Below are 24,565 nucleotides of genomic sequence, written 5' to 3' on the forward strand. Positions count from 1 at the left end.
TTATATAGTTAGGCAAAAAGTATTCATTCATCATGTGTATTTACAAAGTGGAATTATGTCTCCTCTTTCAGTTTATCAAAGCTGGCTAGAAGTTAATAGGGAATTAATATCTATCAGCTAAAAATGAAGTTTAGGATATTAGTTTGGTGCAGATGTTGCAAGTTAGGCAAGATGAACCCTACCTTTAATTTCTGATTTGATATTCACTTGAGAATATCAAAGTGACTCTCATCTAGGCCAGGGAACATACAGCTACCTTTTGAAACAGCCCTTAGCATCTGTTTGTCCCAACTGGGAATTCAGCATTTTTGGAATCCTCACGGAGTGATTTTGAAATCTGTCCTTAAGCACTTACCATTTCTTATTTGACTGCCTGATTCTTCTTTGTAACATCTGTTCCTCTTGAAGGTACTCTTTCTTGTGTGCTCTGTATAGTTTTTTAAAGCTTCTGTAGTCACTTGGAAGCAGGAATGCAGAGGATAGGATATCAGTGTACAGCTTCTATGGACCTATTTAAGCATTATGCACAGCTGGAATAGGTAGCAGATAGGCTTGGGGTTTTTTGAGTGCTTACTGTTTCAGTTGAAATCTTCTGAATAATAAATTTGACTTTAAATTATCATCCTTTGTGAACCTGGCAAATAGGATTTCTTCTAGAAGCATTTTATAGATTCTGTGGTCTGCATTTAATGCTCAAATTCCTTGCATTGGAATGTCTAAAATACCAGAGAAGAAATTATTTGGTCAGTATGGTAGACCTGACTTTCCTTAGCTGTCTGACCTTTACAAATATGTGTGTGGGATAGCTCGAAGACTGTGCTGCCTGGAATATGCTGCAGATAGTGAGGGCAGTTTAGCATAATATGTGCGTTCTGCTGAAGTAAAGTGTTTGCAAATAATGTCTGAATCTGGTTGTATCTTCTGTGTTTGGCTAAATTTTTAATGTAGTATTGAGTACACCTTTAGGATTTCATTTTTTCAGCTTGGGTACGTATGATTGCATATATCACTTACTAACATACATAGTGTGTTGTGTTGTTTAGATGCATACCAGGTCTACCTCTTGTGTGTTACAAAAACCACATATGCTGCATTCCTGTTGTGCTTGTTGTCCCTGTGCAGATAATGCTGTGTCTGTGTGTGGCTGTGGTGGCTGTGCATTTGGGACTTCTGAAAAAAACTCTGAAAATCTCTATGTTACTGGGGCAGAGATTCTCTGGTTTTAGACCTAAGTAGTCTTGTTGGGCAGAGATAGGAGTCATGAGATTGCTGGCATGTTTTAGCAGGCATGTAAGCATTTACATCAGGACCATTGTCAGCATCTTGGGTTTGAGGGGTTTTTTTAATTACTGCACGGTAGGGGGAAAATAGCTTGATTTAGTAAAAACCCCAGAAACCCCAAACCAAACTCTGCTATGAAAATACAGATAATGAAAGTGGATGAAAAAGGATATGTGATTTCTAAGGGGAAAAAGAAAAACTGCATCTGTTTTTTTAAAAATTAGCTAGGTTTGATAGCTTCTTTTGCCTTTTTTTTTAATTAATTCAACTGTATATTAAATGAGATAAAAAAATAAGGATTTGATTTTTATTTTGAGATGAAATGTCAGGTTCCTTTTATTAAAAAAAAAAGTTAAGTATGCTTTATTAAACGTTTCTAAAGAGAGCAATATTGTTTTGGTTACAATGTAAGCAAGAAAGAATAGGGATTTGAAATAAAACCTAAAAGAAATATGATTTCCCTAGAAATGTTTGGAGGAATTTACTTAATTGCAACCAGAAGTTTGACCTGGAAGTGTAACGTTTTGACCTTTTAGCTGTCTGGTTTCCTAAATGTGTTGTTTTGCTCTCTTTAAACTGTGAGAAAATCTGTATTACACATCTTTAACTCTTGCATTCCCTAAAAGTCTCAATATAAAAGTCCCCAAACTATCACCAGCAGTCCAAGAAAAACAAAAATCGTCATTGCATTTTAAGAAAATCATTATAGCTATGTGTTGAACATTGAAGTCCTTTCTGTTTTCATTATAACTGGAAGTAATTGTGGGTGTAATTTCATGGTTAAATATGAACGGGAATTTCTTTTAAACTTTCCATGTTACCATATTACACAATAATACTCTCCTTTGTTCTTTTGTTCTTAAATGTCATTATCATATGACAAAGGTAGAGAGAAAATACAGATTTTTAAATTGCAAACATTTTTGTGGGTGGGTTTATATTTGGAAAATTTTTATGAGGCTTTACAGAAATCTGTGCAGATAGAGATGGAGGGCTAATTCCTGCAAAAAGTTATGCATACTTTCTTTGCAGAAGTAGTTCAGGGAGAGCAGTTATGTGCATTTGATTCACCATTGAAGGTACTAGATATGTTGTATTTATTACACACTTGAGTATTTCTATTTACTACAAAGGGACAAGTGACAGACCATAAACAAAACTACACCAGTAAAGCTTTGCAGGGCCCAGGCTTTAATTTATTAAAAATGTGTAGAAGTAAATAAACATTTAGTAGTGCAGCAAATAAATACTTGAGGAGGAAAAAAAGTCCAGTGCAATCTTGAATATACATTGTGGGCATAGTAACAGAACTTGAGGTATTCCATCAACTTCAAACAGATAAGAGATATTCTAATGCAAAGCAAATTACATTTATTCAGAGAGACACATTCTACCTGTGAAATATTCACTATACAAATCTATGGAAAACAAAGTTGCTTAAATGATGAAGCTTGCTTTAGAGAGGATAGAACGTGACCATCTTGTATTTGTTTACAGAGTATCTTTCTCTTATTCTTTTAATTAAGATAGTTTTCTTTTTTTTGTGTGCCTGTGTGTGTGTCATAGGATATGGGCAATGCCTGTCTTGTTTTCTGTTGTCTTCCCATGGCACAAGACAGGTTCATGGGTTTTGGTCTTTTATATAAAAATCCTTAAATTTGGTATTTAATATTGAGAAAGAGGATGTTCTGTTTACTTTCTTTTGCACTTAGCATCTGTTACACTGATGCTAGAAACTGCAGGATACTGAGCTGCATAATTCAGGTGGACCCTTACAACACTGCACTCTTGAGTAAGCTAAAATGAGCAGTTTGTTACAAACCATTTTGCAGTCGGTCTCCAGCTCTTTGTACCACAACAAGCACCTGCTTCACTGGTGGAGCTGAGTGGTGCTGATCAGATGATCACAATCATGGGTCATTCTTGGTCTTTTTGGTGGTATCCTCTTTGCATCAGAGCTTGTGAGAGCAGAAAGAAATTGAGAGTTATTTGGAAATAGAGCCTTTCAGCAGCTGACTTAATTATGGTCTATTTCCCAGCATTTTGTCCTGGTTTCAGCAAAAAGAGAAAATACGGAAGGCTCCATTGTGGTGACTTTCCACCTATTTGCTATGCTCCAGAATTTTCTTATATTCTGAGTTGTTATAAACCTGGCAAGAGCCTGTTGTGTTGAAAAGACAAAAACCCGTGACCCTCTGGCACAACTTGCTTTATTCAGACAACAGTGTGAAATGTGCGCTGGTTCAAGTCCACACTTGTCTCTTAGAACTCACTTTCTTTTGAAGTGTTCTCTAGATGATAGGGTAGAAGAAAAGAGGAGTCATGACCATCAATATCTACCTCTTAGCTCCACTGGGCTATCCTAACAGGAGTCCTCAAAAAAGAAAGTCAAGAACATTTATTACTGCTATACATCAAGATCAGCTTTGAAGAAACTACCTTTTCACGTTCATGCCATCTTTTTAAAGTTCTGCTGAAGATACCTGCTACTAGCTTTTCTTTCCCTCTCATTCTGTCCTGTCATGTCTCCAGTGGCAGACTGTTGGACTTTTTTCACCAAACCCATAGGTTTTGTAGCCACGTGATGCAATATATTCCTGACATTTTTAGTGACCCTTGCCTAGACACCTTGTTATTAGTAGAAGATGAAAGTCTTGTCAGCTGTGGGAGCTATAGGGCTAAAACCCTTTCCTCTCAGGGAAAAAGTTTAGCAGAAGTTATATCCTATTGCCAGGGAAAAAAACAGAGCCTGGAGACCTGTGGAGGATTTGGTTGACTTTATTTGAAAATCTTTCAGCATCATAGTATTGGCACCCACGATAATGTTGTTCTAATGAACAATAAGGGGAACCAGTCATGTCTCTTAAATTCTGAAAGGCTCATTTCCACATTTTCATTGAGTTTTGTGCTAGAAGAGACTTTGCTTTGTAGAGATTCCTGACAGTTAAAATACAAAATCCTCACTTTCAAGTATTTCATGGCATCAAAAAATTTCATGAAGCTCATGGATATCCTCAAGGAAAAAACCACAGAGACAGTTAGGCTGAAAGGATGTATTTTTTGAAAGAGGCATGTGTTTTAAAGGCCGCTGTATGCATTCCCTAGTGCCCTGGAAGTCAAACTTGTCACTATCACAGTGTCTGTGTTTCATTTTAGCTAGATTCTACCTTACTTTTATCACTGCGAGGAATTCAGTAATGTAAGTGACATTGCTCCATTTGGATACAGCTGTGTCTGGCCACTTTGGGGGAGGTGCTCAGCTTGATGTGCCAATGTGGTATCAGACAGTTTTTAACGAAGTTGCTGCTTCATGGAGATACAGCCACTTTGAAGAGACTTTAGATTCTCCTCTGTTGCTGACTTGTCAGACAGCGTTTACCACAGGGTTTGTTTTCCAGTTCTTTCTGCCTTTTGGCTGGTAGCGACAGATGCCTTTCTCAGCCTTTCTCTCAGTTTTCGGACTCGTTCCAGTGGTTAAAGAAGTCCAGGCACGTGGCTTCCTCTGGAATACAGTTTGTATGCTCAAAACAGTGAGGATTCATAAATAGCTTTCAGTTCATGTGTTAACGCCCATCACATACAATTAATAAAACGGTCATTGAGTCTGAGATCAAGAAAAGGGTGAAATCAAATCTTGTCTCCTATTAGAAAACAGTTGTCTGTGATAATGGTACATGGACCATCAAATATATTGCTCTATGTTTATCTGTTTGAATGTATTAGCAGGTGGTGCTAGCTATTATTGCTTATACATTATGAATGGATATTGAGAGACTGTATCTTAAGAGCTGTTTTTCAGGACTGGATCAGCCTGCATCTCCATCTCAAGTATTACTGAGGGGAAGATGGTCTTTTTCCTTCAGAGCTGGTGTGTTCTCAGGACCACCATCTGGTGCATTTATCATCTTGCAGCCAGATGGCCTCATACATGCTTTTCTTCTCTGTTCTTTCCTCCAGAATACCCATGACAAGCAGGCTAAGAAATGCCTTATCCTGGATCCAGTTTGGCCAGTATAGTTCTGATTTTGGAGTAAATTCCACACCTTTCCTGCTAGAGGAGAGCCCTACAACCCTACTCTTGGATTTCATAAAATGGCTCAGTCCAGTTTCACTGTTAATGATTCATATTCTAAAGGTTTTAGACAGTGTGCCATGTCCAGCTATCAATATTCTGATAGCAGAGAGGATTCTGCTAGGTGTATCTCATCCTGTCTCGATCAAATTCATTTAAAGTTTAATGTCTTTATTCCAGTCAGGGACCCTGTTCCCTGATAGGAACTAAATCTTGTCCCCACATCTTTGATGGGACAGATCTCTCACCTATTTGTGTTGGCAACTGGCCTGTGTTCAGAAGTTTTAGCAGATAGAAGAATAGCACTAATACTAATAAAATTGTGAAACAGTAAGGAGAAGAAAATCAGTAATCTGTTTTTGTCTATGCTTGGTTTAAGCTGACTGTAAGGCACCCTGGAAAAAGACAGAGGCAGATCACATCACTGAATTTATTTACAAGTATTAGAGTTTGCAAAATCAGGCCCTGCAGCAATACTCAATACTGCACCCAAGTCATGGTTTGTTTTTGTTTTTGTTTTTAATCCCAATTTTATGTATCTAAATTTAATGGCCTGAATGTTTTTTCTTCAGTATTAAACATTTTTTAAAAGTTTATGGGCTTTATTTTACATTGATCAGTACACATTTTCCTGTGTACTTGCTTGTGATTATCACTTGAAATAATGAAAATTTTAAAAAATCATCTAAAAATTCTTTGAACTGAAGGCATAATAGATGGAAAGAATGGATGCCATCCTGAGCTGTTTGAGTTGTTCTGAAACCCACTATTTAGTGTATAAAAATTTGCAGTAGGTGAAGATGCTTGTTGTCATTAACTATGAAGTTGATTTTTTTTTTTTTTGGAGTGTGTGTGTGTTGTGTGTGTCTGAGATGATACAGAAATTCTGTACCCATTCCAAACACCAGAAAAGGCTCAGGAAGTCTTGATGGCTTTTTGTATGTGCTGTCTTGCATCTGCTGTCCCTGGCCTATCCTAGATTTGGGCTTAAACTTACATGCCAATGTTTGGTTTTGAATCTCTTCTAAATTAGAAATGGCAACTTACTCTGGAGTACATGCTATGAATATGAACATTTGTTTGGGGGAAGGAAAGCTGCATGATTAACAGTAGGTTTAGAATAAAATGTTCCTTTTGGTTTTGTTTACAAACAATCAGGAATTTGGATTTGGTGGTGAAGAATTTTAAGTGGAGAAATATGACTGCTAAAAAGCAGTGTAATAATATGTCTGTAGAGCACTTTGAAGATGAAAAGCTCTATATACTGTAAACATTATTACTAGTATAGCTTAATCTGTATGGAATAATTAGTGTAAGCAAAATGTAGATTTTTTTTTTTTAATGTACAGTATAGTGTTTCAGAAAGTCTAATGCACCTATGTATTTACTTTCACAGTGTAACATAAGAAATTCATCCTCTTATTTTTTTAATACCTATGTGTTGCAATGATTTACTTTGTTGTTACTTTCCAAACATAGAGGCAGTCCTAATCCAGAACAACCTGTCAGAAATGTGAAACGTCTAGGGCGAGAGGAAAAAATAGGTGTTTTTTAAAGATGGTATAAAAATACTGTGCAATGAGAAATAGGTGCCTGTCAGATATGGAAATGTTTGGGGGGCAGTCAGCCTCCTTAGGCTTGTACTGTAACTTTGGAGAAGACCTGCCTGAATTTAGTTACAGAGCCATGCAGGTGCCAGATTGTGCTGGGAAGTGAACACCTGCCAGGCTGCTCCAGATAACTCAGCAGCTCAGAGGCATTTTCCCAGGCTCCCAGATGAATGGTCCGTAATAGCTGTGGGAGAGGGCTTCCTGCTGCTCCACGCTGTACCACAGCCTCTTCTTGGCAGCCTTCTGGAAGCGCAAGTCAGCTTGGCTGTGACTCCTTTGGAAAACAAGTGTTGCTGGATAGTCTTACAGTAAAGAGTCAGTGTCTGATACTTCCTCCCGGTGTTGTGGGACTATGAAATATAACAAGCAGGGCAAATTACCATTCCCTTAAAAGGCAGCTCTCACTGGTACATATTTCAGCTGAAACTGAACTGTGGCTTTTCTAGAACCACTTTTATTCAGTCACATTTTGGGCTTCAGGGTCTATTTATTTTGTTGGATTGGGGTTTCTTGTTTTGTTTTGGTGGTGTTGTTTTTTTCTTGTTTGTTTTTGGAACCTGGTTCTGATGATTTAGGTGGACAGTTTTGAAGTAAGAAAAACAAAACTCCAAATCACTGACAATTTTATTTCTCCTTCTGTGGTGGTAATCTACACATGGAGCTTTGTCTATGTTGCATGATGAAGAGGAGACTGAAGATTGGGCCAAATGGGTTGTCTGAGCCTAAGATCTGTGAACTTTCTCTCTACATTACTGGCTCAGAACACTGTATGTAGCTTGAGGTTAAAACTTCTATGGTGTGCTTAAAAGCAGTTAGTAATGGATCATTTGGTATGTATCAGTTGGTCCCTCCTTCCAGATACCATGAACAGCAGCTTTTGGTCCTTGCTGAGTATGTGCTGGCCATCTTCCCTAGAGCATAATCCACAGCTTGCCCAAAGCCAACATTAGTATATGCTAGTATATACACAGCATTGATGGTGGACAAGTCTGGAATTGAGAACAGACTTAGACTCATGCTGAGTAACTGTGTAGAAAGTTTAAAAAGCTGCAAGTTGCATGAGGTTGTCAAATAAGAAGGTTTTCTTGTGGGGCTTATTTTTTAGTTTCTTATTTCATGTAGCAGAATAGTTGATTGGATAATATATTTCCCTTGAAGGAAGCAGAAAGAGGATATCACAGTTTTAATAGTTCTGCAGTAACTCTGGCAACTTCAAAACTAGGGAAGTTTTGTATGCTCCAGCTGACTATGGATTAGATCAGATGTCACATACAAGAGAGTTTCAAAACATTTGATGAGCATAGCTGCACGATACTTTTGAAATACAGGTATCTTGAATGTAATGCATCTTAAAATTTTCTCATGGTTAGCAATAAGTAACAGAAAATCATCTGTTCAGACTTTTTCAGCAAAGTCAAGTAGTAAATAGTCATGGAAACTAAAATTATTGTCTAGTGCTAGTCCCTTCGGGCTGAGCTCATTAGCTCAGGTGCAACTCCCTGTGAAGGCTTTATAAGACTTTCAGACTTGAGCTGACACTGCAAAAATAGTGTAGAGGTGTCTTGATCTCTTACGTAATTATTTATTTTGTTAGACTTGAGGTAGGTGTTCTCTTCCAGAGAACAGTAGCTAGCCAAATCAAGGGCCTTTAAGAGGAATTTGAAACTTTGTTCAGGCCATTAGTCAATCAAATATGATTAAACACTTAACCTCTCGGAGAATACCAGGATAGCAAGAAAAATAAACAGATATACATGTCACTGATTCATAAAAGAATTTCAGGAATGAAGTATTGTGCTTTTCCCTGTGAAAAGCAAAAAAATTCACACTTTTTCATGTTAAGTTCCTCTCAAGAAAAATACATTTGGAATATCCCAGACAAATGGAGGTGGAAAAAACTCTTTTATTATTTACTCTCTGTTTGAAGATTTGTTTGCAAAGTTGTACTCTTAGGAATGTTACTTTTTCAGTGTTACGGAGGTCACAGTGGAAGATGGTATTACCACACTAATAACTTATTTATATACAGGGCAGATTCTTTGATTTGTCTAACCCTAGTACAACGTTAAAGAATTGTGGATGCCAAACTGGAAATAGCTAAAAGTAATTTTCTTTAATTGTGCTCATAAATATACAGTTAATAAAGCTGGTGGATTACATCCAAATTTTTCTCTAGCGCTCATAATTTTTAAGGGATGGTTCAACTTGTCACATCTTGACTTGATCTCTAAAGGGAAGTCAAATTTTGGGTATCTTCCTGAGGGGAAGGAAAAAAGATGGCTGATAAATTTCAAAGGGATTGATTGTGATCGATAACTATAGTTCTTAATGAGAGGTGATGCTGAACAGCACTTGATGGTGAGCTCCAGGAGATCTTGTACAAGTAGGAGAGCTGTCGACTGTGCAGGAGAGGACATACATTTAGAGGCTTATACTTAGAAATAAGGCATGCTTTGGCACTTGCTCAGTAGAGATTGAGACTGGAACAAACAAGCTTTCCTTACTTCTTTTTAAATGACTAGATTAGAAGAACAACAGAAGCAGTTTATTTTCTAACTTTTCTGTGGTAATTGCACCTAGGGTATCTGACTGTCTTGGAAGCAACAATAATTGTATGTCTTGCAAAACCCATCAGAGTTAGGGGAAATACAACTAACCCTCTTTTGCACATTCATTTTAGTGAGGTGTACACAGAGACTATGGAGGAGATGTCACAGATGCTGACTTCTTTCAATTTCAGTGGGAGTTAGGTTGCTAAATACCTTTATGAATCAAGTCCTAACTGATTTATTAAGGGTCATTTGGGAATTTAAGTAGAACAAAAGTAAAAGCTGATTTCCTTAGCCATAGTCTAATAGTCTCTTTGCTGTAATATAATCCTTTCTGTCCTTTTCTTACGCTCCTGGTGCACAAGGATTTCTGTCATTCTCAGGAACAGAAACAGAAGAGCCTCTGTGTACGTTACAGGTATCTGCTGGGTCAGCCAGGCTAGCTCTGTCTAATTGTAGATACTAAGAAGTTCAGATGTATGCATTTCTCACTTAGTTCAGTAGAATTGTAGATAATTAAGACCTTTCATGTTTGTTTGTTTGTTTGTTTTATAGCCAGCATTTTTTCTATCAGCTTTGAGGATGTCACCTTTCTCTAGAAGGCAGTTAAGTAAATGGTCATCTGCAGTGTTCTTGTAGAGTATGTATGAAAACACTGTAGTGAATAGGACTCTAGCCTTTTGGACTAGTGACTGTGACACTAGGCTACTAAGCAGATGACATCTCTGATCAATGAACTGATTTAAATTTATTTCTGCACTTGGAGACCAGAACTTGGTGGTTAGTAATTTGTTTAGATTTTTCCCCTGTTTCAGATACTGATTTCTTGAGACCTCAATATGAGCAGTTTCTTTTTAAAAATATTTCTTTAAAGTTACGTTTTCTTTTGTATTCTTGAGCTGCTGCTGCTGCTTTCTCTCAATCCTATCTTCGCAGATGTGCAACACTGTGAGACTAGAATGCCCAAGATACCCTTATACTTACTATTATCCCTTTGTTTTATGTTGCAGCCAACAGTTTTCACATTACCGCCTACTTTATGAAGAGATGGGTTAATCTCCGTTGTGCTGTAGGGAAACATTATCGTGGTAAGAAATGAGTTTCTTATATCGTTACTTAGAACTTTGCATTTCTGGAAAAAAAAAAAGGGAACTTAAACTAATACTTTGTCAGATTTTGGTCTACTTAATCAAAATTTCTTTCAGAGCTTGGTTCTGTTTTTTTTTTTTTTTTTCCCAGAGGATGTTTCCTAAAAAAAGAGAAGTGTTTCTTAACATATGATGGATTTTTTTTAAACTTAATTTTGAATTTGTGTATGCCTTGCCCCAGGGTAATCAGCTAAGCCACACCAAATTCTGTAAGTATAATGAGACTCAGCATTTTACTGAGTCTCTGCAGGGTGAATCAACCAGAGGTTGCAGTATGAATCACTTCATTATTGCTCCAGTGTCTTGTGACATCAACTGTACAGTACAAGTGTATGCAAGAAAAGGCTTTCATTCACCTCAATTCTATAAAACCTTTACATAGGTGATGTCATTGGATCGGATTTTTTTTCATGTTTTCTCAAGCCAGCATGCTCTGAAAGGAAGTGATATCAATCCTGTCCCGCCAACAGCAACAAAAAGGAGCTATAACGATCACTGCCCTTTGTGTTGACCTTTTTGTATTCCAAAAAAGCAAAATAAATCAATTAGGTGCGCTGAAAAATACTGAATACTTGAATGCATATTTTTAAAGAATTTCTTATTTTTATAGGAATTCATTATATTCAAAAATGTTTAAATCTCTCTTCAAGTGCTAACTAGTTGTTTTCTAAGTCCATATTGGTTGAAAAGATTGCAGTTTTGATTTTAAATATTTCATCAAACTTGTTCTCCCAGCCTCCTGGAAGAATAGTTAGAATAGAATAGCAGAGTGTCTGCTCAACACTGGTTTCTGTGTATTAAATTTGCACTTTTCTTAAGCATCAATGAATACCTAAAGATACTTTCATTTTGTTAGCCAGCAAGTGAGATTGTTATAAAATGCAACAATAAAAATGTCTAACTGTAACTTGCCCTGCTAGTACTGCCAAAAAGAGAGGCCGTGATGCTGCAGTCAAAACTTTGCTTTCACATTAAGTTCCTAACAAGAAAGGAACTTCATTTTGCTGGGTTTTGCTCCCAATAAATAGCAAAATAACCACATATCCTTAAAAAAAAAAAAAAAAAAAATTGGCACCAATATTTCCTTTCTGTAAGATATACCTAGTACTTCACAGACAAAAAGCAGACGTTTAGCCTAATAGAATAAGAATCTTGCATACTTCAGTCGGTGATGCTCACTCAATATCTAAAGTAAACTTACTTAAGGGGTTATTATTGGAACCCCACATAACAAATTCAGTCCTTGCAAAGTTGTCCAGGTTTTCTTTTGTAGCCCATTCGGAAGATGTCCATAGACTGCTTGCAGTTTGAAAGCCATTGTACTAGACCTTTGCGGGTGGCTTTTCAGGTCTTGAGGATACAAGCAGAGAAAGAATAGTCTGGACATAAGGCACAGCATGAATACTTCCTTGGAGACAGTTTTGCTAACAAAGTGGTCATTTCTGAAAGGATTATTAAAAGCTCATATTCATTATCAAATTATAGTAGCTTAACAAGCTATTGCACCAATACAGATGCATCTGAGGTCTCTGTGTATGCTTTTTCAACCAATGGCAAATGCAAGGTAATCTGTTTCAACATCCCCATCTTTCACTGTAATGACTCTAGAAAAGTCACTGCTGGTACTCACTCAGAGGGATTTGTCAGATACTATTGGAGATATGCTGTTGGTGAAGAAGCAGTACCTTGTAGAGAGGCAGTCAGCCGTATGGATGACCTGAGTGTCACATGTGCACATCTTGCCTATACTCAATTCATTGTGAGGAGATATTGTACCAAAAAAATCTGTGAGGTCAACCTTGTGTTTTTTCTGCATGCCTTGTCTCTTTCTTGTCCCAGAGAACAGGGTGTTACGGCTTGTTTTTGAAGTATAACAAACTTTAAAAATTAGTAACTCTCTTTTTATAAAACCAAACCAAACCAAAAACCAAGAACAAAAAAATCTGAGCTGAAAATATGAAGAGAGAAATCTGGAAATAACCTGATATGTAAAATAACAAAATATCCAGCTATGCTCTTTTCATAGCATTGCTAGGTACTGAATAAAGCTTTGTCTGGTCTATTCTAATCTGAGAACCCTTCAATTTTTAATCATTTGTAAATAGAAACTTTGTTGTGTTCACAGCAAACCATGTGATCTTGACTAAGATATGTAATTCGGTAGCAGTTAACCAATTTGTTTAATGACTTCAAAAATCACTGTGCTCAGTTTGAAACAGCCTTATGCTGCATTTTTATGCCAAGTCCTGATTGAATATGTTGTGCTGTATTTCAAACATAATTTACGGCTTTTGTGATGAAAAGACTCATCACCAGAATAGCACAAAAGAAATCATCATTAAGTGGTTTGTCTGTTGGTTCTGTCTGGTATATTTTTCCAGTGGTGTAGGTGGACTAATTTGCAGCCATGACTATCTCTTGGGAACTAGGCTTACTCTTAGTGATTTTTTTGAATGGTTTAAAAAAGCAAAGCAAAAGAAGGGATGGTAAGACAGTAGGTAAGAAACTAGTGGAGCACATGAAGTGAGTTAGTGTGCAATTTAAAAAAAAAAAAAATATTTTGTTTACTAAAATAGCACATATATATGTTGTCATTATGTCTGGTTTTGAATATGGTTATAATTTTTGTAATCTTCTGTTAAATTATTTTTTTATAGAGCTCCGTGTGTTTCCAGACAGATTTATAGTTTGTGTCAGTAAACTTGAATCTAATCCAAGTGCTTGGACATGTGAAAATGGTGTATTGGTATGTACAAAACTGTTCTATAAATTTTTCTGGTTTATTTTATAGTGGTAAGATGAATGTTTATGTATAGATGTAGTTATTCACATATATGTGACTGTCATCTTGGAACCAGAAACTCACATTAGCAGTTGGGTCAAAGTATTCAAAAGGACACCCTGAAGTGAGTCTGAAGCAGACTAAAATGGGAATTTTTGGAAGCTCAGCATTTTCTGAGCCGCATAAGGCTCAGAGAAAAAGACCATGTATTTAGAAAGCTAGGTATGATTTTAGCACCTTGATTTAAGGATCTTTTTTCCCTCTATATTTTGTCCTTGTAACATTTTACTTTCCGGAATTATAACGGGGCAGTTTTTAATGTCCATGAGTTTTTTGTATGTTTTCTTAGCACTTGTTCTGCAAAACAACTCAAATGGATCAGTGCTAGCCCTGCTGGGAAAAAAAAAATGCCTAAACATTTATGGAGAAAAAGGCTCTGGTGTGTAGTTAAATACCATAAACAATTCTACTTAAATATTTCATCCTGAAGGCTTTATCAGGGTCAAAGGCTTATGAATTTTATGCTGCAGTTAACTGCTGATTGTCTCAGGAGTGCTCACATTGACCCAGGTGGCCTGTTATATGGCAGGCAGTGTCTTCTGTGCTCACAGTAAGAGTCAGAATTACACACTGAGGTCTATGTATATTTTAGTAGTTTATCTTGATGTATTAAAGCATATTTGACCCTTGAAAAAAAAGGTTTTCTTCTACTCATTCAACTTAGTATTTTTTTAATATCAAGCAGGGTGTTTTTATTTATTATACTAAATGCAGACTTTATTATCTGGATTCCTAGGTTTGTGAGTATCCTTAAATGTCAAAGGATCAAGCAAATGTTTTTCTCTCTCTCAGAAAAAAATCTAACTGCTTTAGAAGTACTTTGCTATTTTGAAAATTATTACTTTCTTGGTATTGTCTTGAAAACTACTTAGATGCTTTAGGTAGAAAATCCTGTGTCTGCATTTTGACTGAGAAATAATGATCTTTTCTTTTTTTTCTTGCTTAAGTATCTCTTATAAGATATCCAGTTCCCCCATTTGGTATTTTTAATCTTTCCATAAAATAAAAAATGAGAATTTTCTTTAGTTTCTTTCACATGATTCTGTCTAGTAAGGAGAAGGCAAATGAAAAATATAATGTTATGGACTTTAGCTCGACTGTTTCAAAATTTGATCTTGATCTATGGAAACTCCTTGTTGTTTAAAAAAAAAAAAATCTCTTGGTGGGATCATAACCTAATCAATAATAAAGTCTTGGGAGTTTGCTTTACTTACAGATGCAATACTTGTGCATAGAACCAGCTGGAACAGTCAGTGTAGTATGTTGGTAGGAGAGAGTAAGATAAAGTTATCCCTAAGCCATCTTCCCTGATTTGAAAAACTAACAAGATGTGAACAGACTCTCAGCAAATGTTCTGGAGTATCTTTTTAATTCTTACCACTCTAACTTAAAGGGTCCAGTCCAGACCGTTGATCAAGAGTTTCTACAGCACATTAGTACTGAATTTATATACTCCAATACTTTGCCAAACTGGAGGAGTGTTTGATTGCCACTGAGAGGTAATTTCAAGTTTTTGGCACTCCGTAAGTAAAGGCTAAGGATCTGCGCTTTGTGTGTGTACTTTTCTCTATGCAATTTAGCAGCGAGTATGCTTGAACTCCAAACTAGGCTACAAAAGACCACCCAGAAGACCTTTCCGTTGATATACTCCAGTGTATTCTGTCATGGGCTAAAAATGAGGCATATGTTTTGTTTTCCTCTGTATGTTGTTTGGGTTTGAATAATTTCATAACTTTGCATGCAAGTTCTAAACGTTTAATCAGCTCATGCCATTGGTTTTGAGGGCCTATCTTGTGTTTTATAAAAGGAGTTGACTATATGTTAATGGAGACTTTGTCACTTTTCAGTGTTGCTGAATGTCACTGCGATTAACTTAGTCAAGACTTAACAATCTTTTTTTTTAAACTGCTTTTATGCTGGTTTATGGTTTGGGTCAAGCTTTCATTCCTGAGTTCTGTCAAGACAAGTCAGGCTCAATGCCCTGCTTTCCCGTTACTTGGAACCAGGTTTATGTCAGCCTGATACACATTTCTTTCACTCACTGCAACACTCTCTTTCTTCACCTACCTTCAGCACTTTATTCTTTGCCTTTTCATTGCCTTTTAGGCTAGTGTCTGTATCTCTGAAATAGACTGTGCTTAAATGAAGAGTTTCAAGGGATGTAGCCAGATGCGAAATGAAATTCTTCTGTGCTACATCTTAGAAAATATCATAATTAGATTGCTTTTGAGATATTCACAAGTACAAACCTTAGCATCAATTGCTGAGAGAAGCAATTTCAAGCCTTCTGTGATGCATCTTGTAAGACCAAGGAAAAGGTGGATTAGGCAGTCTCTGTCAAATTAGCTTTAAGCATAAACTAATAGAAGATTTGAGAGCACTTCTAAGGAGTAGAGCTGAAATAAAATAGAAGAAAACCTACTGATATGTAATCTTCTATTTTCTAGAATCTATTTAGAAGCAGGTGTTTCTGTGGTCATATCTAAAGATCAGGCTGCAGGCAGTAATAATAATTATGGAAGAAGGGAAATCTCTATTAAAGAAACAATACAGCAAGTTATTGAAAATACATAAGCAAATTGGAAGTCTCAAGGAAAAGATGGAAGAATAGCCTGGCTGGTTAATGCTAAGTTTAAACATAAAACCATTGTTTCCTGTTTTGTCAAACTACATTTGTAATCTTGAATAGTTTTATCTTGAAAAGGCGACAGTTTTGGGACCATGGCAAAAGAGGAAACCCAGGAAAATATATAAGAGCTCTGGAGAGATTAGTCATCTTTGTCAATGACGACATTTTCTTGGTGATTATTATGTAGAGAGCTAAAATGGAAAGTTGGAAATGGGTTATCTGAAGAAAAAGTGGAAATGGAAATGGGTGGAAAGCTTACTGGAGACTTGTGAGCATTTGAAAATGTGCTAACAATGGAGTATTCATTGATAACCACATTGGCTTTATACTAGAATCTATGAGAGGAAGCAGTTGTAGGGAAAGCATGAAGGAGGTTAAGCTAATGATGATATTAAAGTGGAAAGTTGAAATTACCATTCATGTGAAATCAGAAAAGAAAGTGGGGAGTAGGAGATCCTGTCTTGATTAAAAAGATCTCAGGGTTTCCACCGAGCCTTCTTAAGTTACAGAGAATATTATACAAAAATAAAGATTCTTTCCCAAACAGAATATTACTCTTAAAAAAGCCAACCAAACAAAAAACCCTGCATAGGTACACAAGGAGAAGAAAAGTGTTAAAGATATGCCCAGTGATTTTTAAATCCCCAACAGAGAAATAAAAGCAAACTTTTTAAATCCCCAACAGAGACAGGAAAAAGGAAACTATTTCATCTTCTTCATACATGTCTGACTTTATAAATTGTGTCATTGTAACAAACTTCAGGTACATTAGAGAATTCTCTTTCTTAAAACTCATAAGAGCATAAATGACATGATTTGCTTGCATTTTGATCATGCTGGGAAGAGGCTTCTGGTTCTTTCATGAAAACATGTACACTTAGCTGTAATTAACAGGAGACTTTTAACATTAGAGTATATGCTGCTGGAATAGTGTGTCTATTGGAAGGTAGAATGAAAACTGTTTTCAGAAAGCAGCAATTTGTAAAGATCAGTAGAAGACTTTATGTGGAATTTAGTTATCTTAGATACTTTAAAGAGTATTTTATTAAGTGATATCAGATTGGGTAGGGGAAGAAGGAAATGCTGTGAAATACAATTGCAAAATTCACACTGTGTAAGTGCTAATCTTGGCATGGCACTCTGTGTGTGTGTGTGTGTATACATAGAGAGAGAAAAAAAAAAAATCAGAGTTAAACTGCTGTAATGGTGGGCTACTACTGAAAAGGTCAGTCCACATCCCCCTCTAGTTCCAGCTACATATTCCTTTCCTTTCTGGTTACAATGGAGCAAGTGATTCTTCAGTTGAGAATGAATTAGTTCATTGACTTGATCCAGCAGAAAATTATTTATTTGTGAAGTTTCTCTGTTTTTTATTGGAGGATTAGCTTGCTGTCATGTCAGGTCACTGAACCAACTCATCCTGTACCTGCACAGTTGCCAAGTGTGACACAAAAAATGTTGCAGGAGCACGCATCTAGGATTTGGATGAAGAGAGCAGGGCCATCCCTTTAGGTAGCAGCTGAGTTACCCTGGTTTGGAAGTAACATCCAAAACACACATTAATGTTACATTTTTTGTAATACTTGTTGATGTTTTTTTATTTCATTATCCTTTTTTAAATTTCATAAAATCTAGTTTTCATGTGTTTTCAGATAATATGCTTAAATTTTTTCAGTCATTATAGGAAACATAGCTAGAGGAAAACAATATTAAGCTGTAGTTTGGTAACTACTAACCCTGTATGAACAGGGTTCACTACTTTTTTCAAAAAGGTAGAGGCGGAAACTGCAGACTAATGAACCCTATCCAAATACCACATAGTGGAACAGGTAAAGAATTGCTTTTCTCCTTGGTGAGTTTCACTTCTGACATTTCAAGCTTCTATCACTTTTTTTCCTACTCATCCTTCGTATTCTGCTCAAGCTGATGCAAGACTGATGATACTGAAACATGCAGTCCCTCCTGCCCTCTTTTCCCTTCTCTTAGGCCATGCGTTTTTGTCCTTGGTGTCTGTCAGTACTGGCATGTGTGGGGAGCTGGGTTAATTCATTGATCCCTCTGAGAACAAGGGGCTTTTTTGGTTTTGAGGGTTTTTTGTTGTTTGCATGGTTAGCTTTCATCTGGATCACTTCAGTCAGACTTACTGCATGGCTGCATAAACACTAGTGTTGATACAGAGACTTGGCAGGACCGTGTGTTGGGTAAGGGTGAGTTTTCCCTTTCAGTGTTAGGATAGCTTTAAATTAGCTTGAATCATAAGACTGCGCTCTCTGAGAAACTACATCACAAAGTAATGATACTAATGTCTTTGACTTGGTCATAAAGAAGAAAGCTACGGCAGTTTTACAATATTCCCTTTTGTCCCAGCTGTCTGGCTCTTCTCCTTGGAGATTACCACTCCTATAGCAGAGTTTGCCAAAAGGGCTGTGTGCCTGCATCTCTTCTTGCTGCATATCACAGTCTTGTGAGTTCATGCAAACCAAACTTCCCTGGTTTTTAAGCTGGTGCATTGAATCGCTGGTGGGAACAGCTGGGGTGGGTGGGTGGGTGCTCCCTTCTGCCAACTCTGCAGTGGGGGTAGGAACCTCCTGCAAAAGGGGAGGGAGGATACCTGAGAGCGGTAATGTGAATTGCCTCAATGAGATTTGTCTGAACTTGTCTTACTTTCTTCTTATAGCTTACAAACTGAATGATTTATTTTCTGCATGGCAAAAGTCTAATAGCTGTCTGCTGTTTGTTATATTAATGATCCAGAGAAGTGGACAAATGATGAAATGAAATGTGACACAATTATTTCAATTAGCTAAGACTGGAAAAGGTTGTGGAGAATTTCAGAGAAACCTCACAGAGCTGGGTAGAGGGGGGCATTAGGACTGTAAATGAAAATCATCTGTTGATAAATGCACAGTATTTTTACTGAAAAGAGCAATTACAGTGTTCATGCATACTGGTGAGTGAATTAACTGTACAATCTCTGGAAAAAGGCCAAGATATTGCTACAAGGAACTGATGTGAAAATCTTTGTTCTGTAGCATTATTTATCTGAAAAGCAGACAGAATATTAGAATATATATGGAATGAAATAAAAAGTGTTACTTAAATTGTCTTAGAGCCAGTAAGTTTAATACATATTCAATAAAAGATTATGTACCTCTCATTGCACAAAATCCAGATGAAGGATAGCAGAAATACAAAAGGTCCTGTTACTGCAGTATAAATGATTAAGCACATGTGAAGCAATCTTCAAAAACTAGGAACAAATTGAGTAGTTTTGGTAGTTGCTTCTCATATGAGTGCTCCAGTTGATTTAAATGTAACTACTTAGCAGCATTCACAAGATCTCATTTGTCAAAGCCTTGTGGTTATTTAAGATATTATCATCTGTCATCATCCTTTCACCTCCCTCATTTTCCTCTCCGCTCTCACTCTCTTGCTGTCACAGCTTATGCTGGTGGTTAATGCGGATTTGAGCTAAGATTCTGGACTTTGCACTGGATGATGTTCTTTCCTCTCCACAGACTTTGAGAGGATGGGCACCTCCAGCAAAGGTGCAGGGTGGAAGGCTGGCAGTGATAATGTTTAAAGCTACAGTGAGCTAAAGGTTTTATTTAGCTGCTGTGTATCTGTGAGATTTTAATGACTCTAGAAGTTAAAAAAGTTTAAATTACTTCAGGTTTTGATAATAAGTCTCTGTATTCCTGTTGGGCAAAGAATATTTGATGGATTTATTTTTTTAAATTGTTTTAAAGAGCAATCCTTTCCTTAGCCTTCATCAGCAATCTGTTACGACTAATAGGAATTTCATAACTTGACTGAACAGTAAGCTGAAATATATGATGGTAAAGTTCATGGAAGGATTTTTGAACAATTTGTAATCATTTGAAATTATTTGGAGGGACAGATCCCCAGTGTGAGCTCAGAAATCTTGGGGGCTTTGGGGGTGGTGGTGTTGTTTTGGAAACCAAGCTAAAACATTGACTAAATTGTTGAACAGCAATTATCTCCTGGGCAGTGCAGTTCTGCCTGTTTTACATATTTTGCTTCTGTATAACCAGCAGATCAAGAGTATTAGTTATTCTTTCCAAGATCTCCTACAGTTGTTAAACACTATTGTAATTGTATAAAGAGAACAGTTGTTTTTTAAAATTGATGTATTCTTTTCCAGATTTTTTTTTCTGTAAGAATTGAAGTTTTAAGTATATGAATCATATTGTTGTATACATCATGTACTATAAGTAGTGTTCTGTTACATCACATAACCCATGCTATATCTGGAAAGATAAATACAAAGCTTACTTCAGTATTACTGATAGCTGTTTAAACATCTGTACTGGTTAACTCTGATATCCATTTAGGTTTGGTAGGCAGAGAGAGGATTCTGTCAGACTGTTAAAAGCTGTAGTACAGGATTACAGGAGTGCCTTGCTTTTTCAGATATTCATGTGACAATTGAGTAGTAGATTCCTTCCCTCATGGTTTTAAGTTGGGGAAAGGGGTTGAGCTCCACATAAAATATGTATCTTCTTATTTTATAAAAAGGTCTTTAAAGTATAAAATGTGTATCTTGCATGCATGTTCTCTTTCATAACTACTGGAGGCAGGAACCTTAAAATGGATGGGAAAGGCTACCTAAAGATGCATGCTTTTAAGACATTGGTTTTCTTTAAAAAAATAAAAATTCAGCATTAATATGCTTTACATTTTTCTTCAGTGTCATTGAGAGAAGTTATTTTGGTTGAAAAGCTATTGTCTTTTTGTCCATTTCTTATCAGTGGACACTTTCTCTGTAGATAGAATCTGAGTATTGTAGCATCAGTATATGAAATCAGAATGATTAATAGCTCAATTACTTAACATTAATTTTAACACTTTTTGCCTTCAAGCAAATACACAGCATGTATCATATGCTTCTCAGTAGGTAAATAAATTGGTTTTTTCGGGAGCACCTTCTGTGGCTTTAGAAAGTGTTATCTACGTTCTCGCAATCTGTGTTACAAATGTGTATCAATTTTTAAAAAGGCCCCCCTGCAACTTTAGTTTTTTTATGAAGTATCACATTTTATTTGTTTTATGCCATTTGCAGCTTATTAGGAATTTTTCTATTTTCTATTATCTAGCAAGCGTTCAAATGCAAATCTAGAGAACTCTGAATTTCCTACATTCAGAATAGTCTGGGGTTCCTGCTATTTGTAAAATATGATTAAAATCCAAACAAAAGACTTAAAAAGCAAGAAGGCATTTTCCTCATAGAAGTCATTTGCTTTAAGCTAATCTGATGATGCTTTGGGGACCTTTGGAGTTGCCAGGACTTACGTTATCGAGTGAGAAACCCAGATTCACACCTTGCATTTTGAGAAAGTGGAATGTGTGTCACAGGGGCTTGTAACAGATTGGGCCAACTCTTGGACTAAATAGTACAGACCATAGAGACTCTTGACAAGCAAAATCTTAATAGTTAAGATCCATGGTGTCAAATCAAAATGAATTTTGGTAGTAGATAATGAAGACTGTACTGATCCATAAGTTAGATTTTGCTTTCTGTGCTAGGACACAGGTAGGTTATACAGTTCCGCTTTTCACCGGAGAGATGGAGTTTTCTCTGGTTGTTTTTCTGATTTCAATCTTGAAAAGAATGTATTTTTCAAAACCACCAGCATTGCTTAAAAATACCTATTTCAAATTAAAATTCAGTACTCCCGTGTCTAACATAGAATGATCCTTAATGTTTTTTACTGGAACTTACTGACATATAGAGCAGCACAGTCCATTTTAAAATGTAGAGCAATAGTCTGCAAGTCCAATCAAGGAACTGTATTTCAGTTTGAGAATAATATCCATTTCTGTACTTGAACAACATCTATGAATGTTTTATGATGTGGTGGGAGTTACTAAGTAGAATTGCTAGGACAGATACATCACTACATTGGAAACGCTGAAAAATTTGCATTGTGAAATTGTGGGAAGCTTTTCCTTCATGTGGGATGGGAGAGGGCAGAAGACTAGACCCAAAGTCCTGTCTCTGTCGATTTTCTGTCAGTTAGATGATAGCATCCGATTCAGCCTTCACTGACAAGCCTTGTCACTTGCTTTAGGAGCCCTTTTCTGTTTATCAGATTGGAAAGAGTCCTGTATGACCTCTCTGATCTGCCAATCATCTACTAGAACAGTTTTGAGACCTAAAGGTTATCTTAGATGGTTGAGCTCATGATACTGCTTAGAGTGACATTAAGAGAAATCATGCAATTGCACGCTCACATAAAGCTCCCCTAAATAACTGTTTCTGTCTGATTCCTTTTACTAATTTTAATTTTATTCATTTGTGTATGCCTGGGATAATACTTTATTTCATTGCTTCATCTACATTATTATATTCAGAGTCCCCTCCCGTATGGCTCTCTGATACTAAATTTGATTTATTGGACCCATTGATGTTTTCTATTAAGTATTTTTTGATGAGCAAGTTGAGCCACATTGATAAATGCAATTCAGAAACAATGTGTGGTTTTTTTATTCTGTGTGGTGGGGGGTTTTTTGTTAACCAGACACAAAATTTACTTATCCCTTAGTGTTACTTTATTGGTGCATAAGCATGTGCAACTGTTATCTGAGCATAGTAAGAGACAACTAGAAAGTATGAAACAAAATGAGAGGCAGGAAGGGGGGCAGCATTGTTCACTTTGGAAATTCTTCTTTCAGCCCAGCATCCCAAACCCTAGACTGAAAGAAAAAAAAAAAAAAATCAATATTTGTATGAATATTATTGTCAGGCTGAAAAGGTCAAACCTTCCACCTTCTTCAGGATAATGAGTTGTAAGGATTCCTCACAAGTGCACATCCATGAGTAGTTCTTTTACAGGTATTTAATGCTGTATTGCTGAACTCAGCTGTCCTGGAGAGAGCTGCAGATGACAGTCACCGCTTTTACATTTCTGAGGGCTTCTTTTTCATTTTGAGTGAGATAGTAAGTTGATTAAGATATAAAAGACTGAATTTTCCATTTGATAAGCCTTAGAGCAAGTATATTGTTTGCCTAACAGTCATGTTTCTCTGTAGGTCTTAATAGAGTGTTTTTCCCAGACATTTCTTTAGATAAGTACTAAGGATCTTAAAATCAGGTTTGGAGAAGCCAATATTATGAGCAGGTAGGGTAGTAAGACTTTGTAAGCTTAATTTCTGCAGGCCCTCCTTTGCTGAGTTTTAGTGACAAAAAGAGGTGAGCTTACCCTAGGATTTTAAGAGCACATATTTCTAATAGAACTTGGCAGTTCAAGGGCTAAAGAAGCATTTTAATCTTTCATGCCCACCCAGTCTCTATACAAATGTAAATATGTCTGTCTTTAACAATTTGCCAAGAAATGTGGTTTTAATTTGTTAGCAGCAATCCCACTCCCTGCAGCAGTTTCAGAGTCAAGTCACAAGTCTGGCGGTGCTTTGACGTTTTTCTCTGTCATGGTGTCATTGTTTATATGATGTCTGCTTCTGCTGTCCTCCTTTTTATGCCTGGAATATTTTTCTTTAATTATTTCACTGCCTAAAAGGAATTTGGAATTACTAGACAGGATGAGAGCAGATTAGCTTTTTTTCTTTCTTTAACAAGTCCTGAAGTTCCCATAGGAAATAAATAGTATTCCCAAAACAGACTGTGTTTTTTTATGTTTTTTAATTAACTAAAATTATTAAGTCTAATAAAGAAAATAAAGGAAGTATCACCAATAATGGCTGAGTGTCTTAGTAGTATATGGAGTGCCCATTGTTGTTATTTATGACTCTCTTTGCCTTCTATTGTGGACTTATTCCAGCCTTAGGGAGTTTACATCACTCCTAATAGCAAAAGGCTCTCTGGTTCCCACAGAGTCTTTCAAAGACTGACTCATATGCCTTATGTTAATTGTTCAGCTCTCAAAATACAGCACTTACAGGGTGTGGTTCCAAGGGGAAAATCTACTGTACTTAGAGGGCATGTTCAGAAGTGTTTCACATATAAATCATTTTGATTTTTAATTTTTTTAATGCCTTAACCCTTTTCTGTCACTGCTTTATGTGATAAGTTATTTGAAGACAAAATAAAAGGTTGACAGTGGCATAGTGAGGGAATGTGTTAGCCCTTCAACTCCGGACCATTAACTCCAGTCTGACTCAACTCACAAGTGACATGGCTTCATCATCTTTGCCTCTCCCCAGGGTCTGCTCTTCACACCTTAGCATGAGTGTACACTCCAGGCAATGATCATGCACTGTTCATAATCAGATGTAAGTTTGAACTGAGGTTTATTGCTTATCTGCAGTAGTGAGTACGTGTGGACAGGAACTGTCCCCAGTCCTCCTCTGGATTTTGTATAAAGTGCTACGTTCCACCCATTGCTTACCACATCTACAAGAATTGCCTTTGCATACTGGTGATCCTGTCAGTCTGCTGTGTTGATGGCTTCAGCTG

At 36.6% G+C, this 24,565-nt stretch overlaps 1 protein-coding gene across 8 annotated transcripts in view; it reads left to right on the forward strand.

Moving 5' to 3' along the window:
• The window catches only part of SLX4IP (SLX4 interacting protein), an 82,913-nt gene that overhangs the window by 53,173 nt on the left and 5,175 nt on the right, over window positions 1–24,565 (forward strand). For 6 of the 8 annotated variants that reach the window (XM_052784087.1, XM_052784088.1, XM_052784092.1 and 3 more), the window contains 3 exons: window positions 9,878–9,919; window positions 10,523–10,600; window positions 13,318–13,406. In XM_052784087.1, the coding sequence (XP_052640047.1) occupies window positions 9,878–9,919; window positions 10,523–10,600; window positions 13,318–13,406 (209 nt within the window). The remainder of the gene's footprint in view (window positions 1–9,877; window positions 9,920–10,522; window positions 10,601–13,317; window positions 13,407–24,565) is intronic. The other 2 variants (XM_052784093.1, XM_052784094.1) reach the window with 1 other exon arrangement.

Source organism: Harpia harpyja, chromosome 4, assembly GCF_026419915.1.
Source record: "Harpia harpyja isolate bHarHar1 chromosome 4, bHarHar1 primary haplotype, whole genome shotgun sequence".
NCBI lineage: Eukaryota > Metazoa > Chordata > Aves > Accipitriformes > Accipitridae > Harpia > Harpia harpyja.